The 10,000-nt window shown below is 33.2% G+C and overlaps 1 protein-coding gene across 1 annotated transcript in view; it reads left to right on the forward strand.

Moving 5' to 3' along the window:
• Positions 1 to 10,000, forward strand: part of LOC113819036 (kin of IRRE-like protein 1) — a 76,401-nt gene that overhangs the window by 60,562 nt on the left and 5,839 nt on the right. Inside the window, exon 5 of the mRNA XM_070141422.1 lies at positions 3,890 to 4,040. Coding sequence (XP_069997523.1) covers positions 3,890 to 4,040 — 151 coding nt within the window. The remainder of the gene's footprint in view (positions 1 to 3,889; positions 4,041 to 10,000) is intronic.

Consider the following 10,000-nt stretch of genomic DNA (forward strand, 5'->3'; position numbering starts at 1 on the left):
GGTAAGGGTGGATGGGGTAGTTGAAGAGGGTGGGTTGGGTAGGAATGGGTGGTGAAGGTGGGTTGGGTAGGGGTGAGTGGGGTGGCTTGGGAGGCGGAGATGGGATTGGACGGTGAGGGTTCAGGAAGGAGTCAGTTAAGAAAGTTTGGTGGGTTAGGGTGGGTTGAGTGGTTTGGGAATATAGAAGAGGGGTGGGTTAGGGGAAGGACGGGTTGGTAAGGTCGCTGCGACGTGGGGGGGGGGGTCAAGTGGGGATGCTTGTGTGTGCTTAAGATTGGGGTTGAGGTTAATGCTTGAACTGGGAGGAACTGGGGGGAGGTTGCTTATTTCTTGAGTAGATTAGAGGAGGGGGGGGTGAAGGGTGAGTGTTTATGGGCGTGTAGAAGCGGGATGACTAATTGATTGAGTAATGGGTGAAATTTGTATTGTCCGTGGTTGGGTGAAAGAAAGCAGGAAAAGAAGAAAATTAGATTAACACAAATAGAAAAACGTGAGTAATGCATAGTCATAAAATTGAAAGATAAATGTACGTGTACCGTATATATACATAGATGAAGAATGAAAGACAAACCAACAGAAATGTATAACACATCTAGCATCAAAATCCATAATGATAATAATAATAATTTTAACGAGAAACAATAAACAAAACAACCATATGATAAACACCAAACATCAGGTCCAAGCACTGAAAAGGAACGAGATAGATAAAAGAAATACAGTGATACAAATTAATAAACAACAAGAGTGAAACAAGGAATTCTCTCTCTCTCTCTCTCTGTCTATTTGTCTCTCTCTCTCTCTCTCCCTCCCTCTCTCTCTCTCTCTCTCTCTCTCTCTCTCTCTCTCTCTCTCTCTCTCTCTCTCTCTCTCTCTCTCTCTCTCTCCCTCTCTCTCTCTCTCTCTCTCTCTCTCTCTCTCTCCCTCTCTCTTTCTCTCTCTCTCTCTCTCTCTCTCTCCCCCCCCTCCCCCCCTCTCTCTCTCTTTCTCTCCCCTCCCCCTCTCTCTCTTTCTCTCTCTCCCCTCCCCCCCTCTCTCTCTCCCTCCCTCTCTCTCTTTTGTAAATTTTATGCCCATTGATCCTTTTGCGCTTGCCTTAAAAGAAGTCCATTTATCCCGTCTGCCCCGGAGATGTTTTGATCACTTCTTTATTTGCATAATATAACCTGCCCAGCATAAAAAGGGACTGATAAAGAGGAAGAAAGACATATAAAGGAAAAGAAGGAGGGCAAAGAAAGAGGACGAAGAAAAAGGACAGATAAAGAAGATAATAAAGAAATTGAACTGACGAAGAAAAAGAAAGAAAAAGCACAGATAATGAAGAGAAAAAAGGACAGACAGAAGGAAGAAAAAGACAGGCAAAAAAGAAGATAAAGACGAAAAAGAAAAATAGCAGCCAATAAAGAACAAGAAAGAGCACGGACAAAGGGAGAGAAAAGGACATATGAAGAAGAAAAGGGAGATGATTAAGAAGAAAAATGACAGATAAAAAGAAGGAAAAGAACAGTTAACGAAGATGGTAAAAGAACAAATAAGGAAGAAGAAAATTTTAGTGGAAGAAAAATGACAAACAAATAATAAGAAAAATAACAGATATAGAAGAAGGAAAATGACAAATAAAGAAGAAAAAGTAACAGATAAAGAAGAAAAGTACAAAAAAAAAGGAAGAGGAAGAAATACAGCAGACAAAAGAGAAGAAAATATCAGATAATGAGGAAAATAAGAGACAAAGAAGAAAATAAGAGTTAGATGAAGAAAAATAACAGATAAAGAGGAGACATAACATACAGAAGAAAGTAACAGATAAAGAAGTAAAAAAAAAAGAAAAAAAAAAAAAAACAGATGAAGAAAACAGATAAAGAAGTGGAAGAAAAAAAATACAGATACAGAAGTGGGAGAAAAAATACAGATAAAGAAGTGGGAGAAAAAAATAAACAGATAAAGAAGACAAAGAGCAGGCAAAGAAGCATCGGCGGAACATCAACCTCAAGACAGAGCCAGACCGAGGCCCCGCGTTCCCCTCGGCCGCGTTACACGTTATATAATCGGGGCGCATCTCCCCGGCGAGCACTTGGCCAGCCTCCGCCCCTGCCCTGACGTTCAAGATTGCGGCTTTACCCACCGCAGATCCCTCGCTGACGCTCACTGTCTGCCTCGAATTCGTCAGGAATGGTTGGCTGACTAGACGATACAACTCGCGACGACCCCCCCCCCTCTCTCTCTCCTCCTCCTCCCCCCCTCAGGGTCTCAGATACACCCTTACCCCCCACCCTCCACCCTGAGGCTTCCTCCACAAAGGTTTCGCCGACCTAAAGCAGATGGACAGCTTGGTTCCAGCGGCCCATTTTTGCGAGATTTCTCCTTCGTACTGCAGGCTGGGTGAGAACGCTTTCGCAGGCTTGCTTTGGCATCGATCGGGTTGATCGTGAACTTGCTTTAGGTTGCCATCGGGAAAAAAATAGTGTTGGGGAAAAATAAATGTGGTAAGAATAAAGTAGATCATGATTTTAACAAAGGCAATATATATATATATATATATATATATATATATATATATATATATATATATATATATATATATATATATATATATATATATATGAAAACACAAGGATAATTTTAACTAACAGTAAGGGAAATAAGGATGCTAAGGAAAATCACAATCTTAATAACAGATATAAAAGATTTTAAAATCATAATGAAAATAGTAATAGTAATGACAACATCAATAATATTGATAACGAAGTTGATAATGATGGTGATAAGGTGATTCATTATTAACAGACGGGGATGGAGCAAGACAGACAGACAGAAAGAGATAGAGACCGAGACAGACAGAAAGAGATAGACACCGAGACATAGTCATAGACAGACATAGACAGAGAATCTCTCAGTCCGACAGAAATAAATATACTTGAAAAGGCCAAAGAAAAATAAGGAAGCTGTTCGGTGGAATTGAATCTTCCGAATTCAATAAAAGGACACGAAACCAGAACGGACTTTTCAACAAAGGTATAATAAGACACGAAAAAAGGCCATGTATCTGGAAATTACAAAATGGAATTGGTAACAGAACAAGACGTAAAGTTTATGTTTATCTTCGCAAGTTGTAGAAAGAGAGGCTACTGGTAAAGAGAATGACTTTTATCTCTCTGTCTGCCTGACGATCTCTATTTTTCTATTTATCTATTTATTTATTTATCTGTTTATTTATCCATCGTTCTACTTATTTATCTATTTGTCCATCTCTCTGTCTTTATGTGTATATATGTTTGTCTATTCATCTATCTATCTATTTGTTAATCTATCTATCTATCTTCCTATATATCTATCTAGCTATCAGTAGCTAAATCAATCTGATAATGTATGTTTGACTGCGTATGCTGAATCCTTGTATGCTATTTTATCATATGATGTATCGGGGAATTAAATGTAGTGTTTCTATTATTATCATAACTGTTTAATAAAATAATCTGCTAATGTAAAATCACTTATAATACCACTTGTTTAATCCATTTAAAATGGGAAATTACAACGACATATAACCACCACTTTCTATATGCCACTCATATTTCAAAAAAGAAGAAAAAAAAAACAGAAACAAAAGAAAGAAAGAAAGAAAGAAAAATATTATGATGATGATGATAATAATAATAATAATAATAATAAATAATTAACACCACCTAAAAGCAAAAGCAAAAAACTAAACAAAATTATACCCCCCCCCCAAAAAAAAAGAACGAAAAAAAATTAACATCATCTACAAAAAAAGAATAAAAACTCACCTACACACCATCACCACCACCACAACAACAACAACAGCAACAAAAAACATCCAATTCCTCTCCCCTCTCTGAATCAGCCAATCTCCCTCTCTCCCCCATTCTAGTGCAACAGGCAAGAATAAACGGACCCGAGGAACTGTTCATCCAGAACGGCTCGACCATCAGACTCATATGCATAATTAACACACACTCGGAGAACGTGGGGACCGTGGGTTGGTATCGAGACACTACCATTCTGGACTATGACTCTCCCAGGTACGTGTGCGTCTTTTCTGTAAGATTGGTGTTAAGAAAGTGTGTTTGTGTGTGTTGCGTGTGTTTATTTGGTTGTATTTATATTTTTCTCTGTCTCCTTTTTCCTTTTTTTTCTGTATTTTTTACATATTATTTTCATTTCCTTCATTTAATGTTTTTTTTTTCTCTCTCTGTCTCTCTTTTGTATTTGTGGAGGCTGTATTTCTATATAACTTTTATCCTTTCTTTTACTTTTTCTTCTTCATTTATGTATGCACATGAATATATAGTTTTCACATTTAGTATTTTTTATATATGAAATAACGATTCTCCTATTCAATGATTTCGTTTATGTCTTGATATACTTATTCCCGATTATGAATGCAAAAGCTTGATATATATTGCCTGCTTAGATGCGTCGTGAGAGGCAACTAGGCCACAGGAATTAACTTGTAAAACACACAGTAATTAAACCCCATCTAGGTATTCAGGCTAATTGCCAAAGCCCAATTGGCATCAATTACTCATTCTCTCTTTACACTGACTCTTGAAGTACTAAGCGACCCACCTTCTGTCTAACCCATCTATTAACTATCTATTTATATGCATACTCTGTTTATCTGATTAACTATCTAAAATCTAATAATCTAATGACTCCGAATGCTTCTAATTATCTAATAGTCTAATGGACTGTTTATTTATCTAATCAATTATCTACTTAATTATTTAAGTTATCTATCAAATTAACTACATAAATAAGAACTGTCTATTAACACTGTCTATTTATATCATCTATCTAACTCAATCTAATACCAATCTATCTATCCACCAACTATCAACTATCTATCTAACACAACTATCAACTATCTATCTAACACAACTATCAACTATCTATCTAACACAACTATCAACTATCTAACTAACACAACTATCAACTATCTATCTAACACAACTATCAACTATCTAACTAACACAACTATCAACTATCTAACACAACTATCGACTATCTAACTAACACAACTATCAACTATATCTAACACAACTATCAACTATCTATCTAACACACCTATCAACTATCTATCTAACACAACTATCAACTATCTATCTAACACAACTATCAACTATCTAACTAACACAACTATCAACTATCTATCTAACGCAACTATCAACTATCTGTCTAACACAACTATCAACTATCTATCTAACACAACTATCAACTATCTATCTAACACAACTATCAACTATCTAACTAACACAACTATCAACTATCTATCTAACACAACTATCAACTATCTATCTAACACAACTATCAACTATCTATCTAACACGACTATCAACTATCTAACTAATACAACTATCAGCTATCTATCTAACACAACTATCAACTATCTATCTAACACGACTATCAACTATCTAACTAATACAACTATCAACTATCTATCTAACACAACTATCAACTATCTAACTAACACAACTATCAACTATCTATCTAACACGACTATCAACTATCTAACTAACACAACTATCAACTATCTATCTAACACAACTATCAACTATCTAACTAACACAACTATCAACTATCTAACTAACACAACTATCAACTATCTGTCTAACACAACTATCAACTATCTATCTAACACAACTATCAACTATCTATCTAACACAACTATCAACTATCTATCTAACACAACTATCAGCTATCTAACACAACTATCAACTATCTAACTAACACAACTATCAACTATCTATCTAACACGACTATCAACTATCTAACTAATACAACTATCAACTATCTAACACAACTATCAACTATCTATCTAACACAACTATCAACTATCTAACACAACTATCAACTATCTAACTAACACAACTATCAACTATCTAACACAACTATCAACTATCTATCTAACACAACTATCAACTATCTATCTAACACAACTATCAATTATCTAACTAACACAACTATCAACTATCTATCTAACACAACTATCAACTATCTAACTAACACAACTATCAACTATCTAACTAACACAACTATCAACTATCTAACTAACACAACTATCAACTATCTAACACAACTATCAACTATCTAACTAACACAACTATCAACTATCTATCTAACACAACTATCAACTATCTATCTAACACAACTATCAACTATCTATCTAACACAACTATCAACTATCTAACACAACTATCAACTATCTATCTAACACAACTATCAACTATCTAACACAACTATCAACTATCTAACACAACTATCAACTATCTATCTAACACAACTATCAACTATCTAACACAACTATCAACTATCTATCTAACACAACTATCAACTATCTAACACAACTATCAACTATCTATCTAACACAACTATCAACTATCTAACACAACTATCAACTATCTATCTAACATAACTATCAACTATCTATCTAACACAACTATCAACTATCTAACTAACACAACTATCAACTATCTAACTAACACAACTATCAACTATCTAACACAACTATCAACTATCTATCTAACACAACTATCAACTATCTATCTAACACAACTATCAACTATCTATCTATCACAACTATCAACTATCTAACACAACTATCAACTATCTATCTAACACAACTATCAACTATCTATCTAACACAACTATCAACTATCTAACACAACTATCAACTATCTATCTAACACAACTATCAACTATCTAACACAACTATCAACTATCTATCTAACACAACTATCAACTATCTATCTAACACAACTATCAACTATCTATCTAACACAACTATCAACTATCTAACACAACTATCAACTATCTATCTAACACAACTATCAACTATCTATCTAACACAACTATCAACTATCTATCTAACACAACTATCAACTATCTATCTAACACAACTATCAACTATCTAACACAACTATCAACTATCTAACACAACTATCAACTATCTAACACAACTATCAACTATCTATCTAACACAACTATCAACTATCTATCTAACACAACTATCAACTATCTAACTAACACAACTATCAACTATCTATCTAACACAATTATCAACTATCTATCTAACACAACTATCAACTATCTAACTAACACAACTATCGACTATCTATCTAACACAACTATCAGCTATCTAACTAACACAACTATCAACTATCTAACACAACTATAAACTATCTAACTAACACAACTATCAACTATCTATCTAACACAACTATCAACTATCTATCTATCACAACTATCAACTATCTAACACAACTATCAACTATCTATCTAACACAACTATCAACTATCTATCTAACACAACTATCAACTATCTATCTATCACAACTATCAACTATCTAACACAACTATCAACTATCTATCTATTACAACTATCAACTATCTAACACAACTATCAACTATCTATCTAACACAACTATCAACTATCTATCTAACACAACTATCAACTATCTATCTATCACAACTATCAACTATCTAACACAACTATCAACTCTCTATCTAACACAACTATCAACTATCTATCTAACACAACTATCAACTATCTATCTATCACAACTATCAACTATCTATCTATCACAACTATCAACTATCTAACACAACTATAAACTATCTAACTAACACAACTATCAACTATCTATCTAACACAACTATCAACTATCTATCTATCACAACTATCAACTATCTAACACAACTATCAACTATCTATCTAACACAACTATCAACTATCTATCTATCACAACTATCAACTATCTAACACAACTATCAACTATCTATCTAACACAACTATCAACTATCTATCTAACACAACTATCAACTATCTATCTATCACAACTATCAACTATCTAACACAACTATCAACTATCTATCTAACACAACTATCAACTATCTATCTAAAACAACTATCAACTATCTATCAATCACAACTATCAACTATCTATCTATCACAACTATCAACTATCTAACACAACTATAAACTATCTAACTAACACAACTATCAACTATCTATCTAACACAACTATCAACTATCTATCTATCACAACTATCAACTATCTAACACAACTATCAACTATCTATCTAACACAACTATCAACTATCTATCTATCACGACTATCAACTATCTAACACAACTATCAACTATCTATCTATCACAACTATCAACTATCTAACACAACTATCAACTATCTATCTAACACAACTATCAACTATCTATCTATCACAACTCTCAACTATCTAACACAACTATCAACTATCTATCTAACACAACTATCAACTATCTATCTAACACAACTATCAACTATCTATCTATCACAACTATCAACTATCTAACACAACTATCAACTATCTATCTAACACAACTATCAACTATCTAACTAACACATCTATCAACTATCTATCTAACACAACTATCAACCATCTATCTAACACAACTATCAACTATCTATGTAACACAACTATCAACTATCTATCTAACACAACTATCAACTATCTATCTAACACAACTATCAACTATCTATCTAACACAACTATCAACTATCTAACTAACACAACTTCAACTATCTAACTAAAACAACTATCAACTATCTATCTAACACAACTATCAACTATCTAACACAACTATCAACTATCTAACACAACTATCAACTATCTATCTAACACAACTATCAACTATCTATCTAACACAACTATCAACTATCTATCTAACACAACTATCAACTATCTATCTAACACAACTATCAGCTATCTAACACAACTATTAACTATCTATCTAACACAACTATCAGCTATCTAACACAACTATCAACTATCTATCTAACACAACTATCAACTATCTATCTAACACAACTATCAACTATCTAACTAACACAACTATCAACTATCTATCTAACACAACTATCAACTATCTATCTAACACAACTATCAACTATCTATCTAACACAACTATCAACTATCTATCTAACACAACTATCAACTATCTATCTACCACAACTATCAACTATCTATCTAACACAACTATCAACTATCTATCTAACACAACTATCAACTATCTATCTAACACAACTATCAACTATCTATCTAACACAACTATCAACTATCTATCTAACACAACTATCAACTATCTATCTAACACAACTATCGACTATCTATCTAACACAACCATCAACTATCTATCTAACACAACTATCAACTATCTATCTAACACAACAATCAACTATCTATCTAACACAACTATCAACTATCTATCTAACACAACCATCAACTATCTATCTAACACAACTATCAACTATCTATCTAACACAACTATCAACTATCTAACTAACACAACTATCAACTATCTATCTAACACAACTATCAACTATCTATCTAACACAACTATCAACTATCTATCTAACACAACTATCAACTATCTATCTAACACAACTATCAACTATCTAACACAACTATCAACTATCTAACTAACACAACTATCAACTATCTAACTAACACAACTATCAACTATCTATCTAACACAACTATCAACTATCTATCTAACACAACTATCAACTATCTAACACAACTATCAACTATCTAACTAACACAACTATCAACTATCTATCTAACACAACTATCAACTATCTATCTAACACAACTATCAACTATCTATCTAACACAACTATCAACTATCTATCTAACACAACTATCAACTATCTATCTAACACAACTATCGACTATCTAACTAACACAACTATCAACTATCTAACTAACACAACTATCAACTATCTAACTAACACAGCTATCAACTATCTATCTAACACAACTATCAACTATCTATCTAACACAACTATCAACCATCTATCTAACACAACTATCAACTATCTATCTAACACAACTATCAACTATCTATCTAACACAACTATCAACTATCTATCTAACACAACTATCAACTATCTATCTAACACAACTATCAACTATCTATCTAACACAACTATCAACTATC

Source organism: Penaeus vannamei, chromosome 28, assembly GCF_042767895.1.
Source record: "Penaeus vannamei isolate JL-2024 chromosome 28, ASM4276789v1, whole genome shotgun sequence".
Lineage (NCBI taxonomy): Eukaryota > Metazoa > Arthropoda > Malacostraca > Decapoda > Penaeidae > Penaeus > Penaeus vannamei.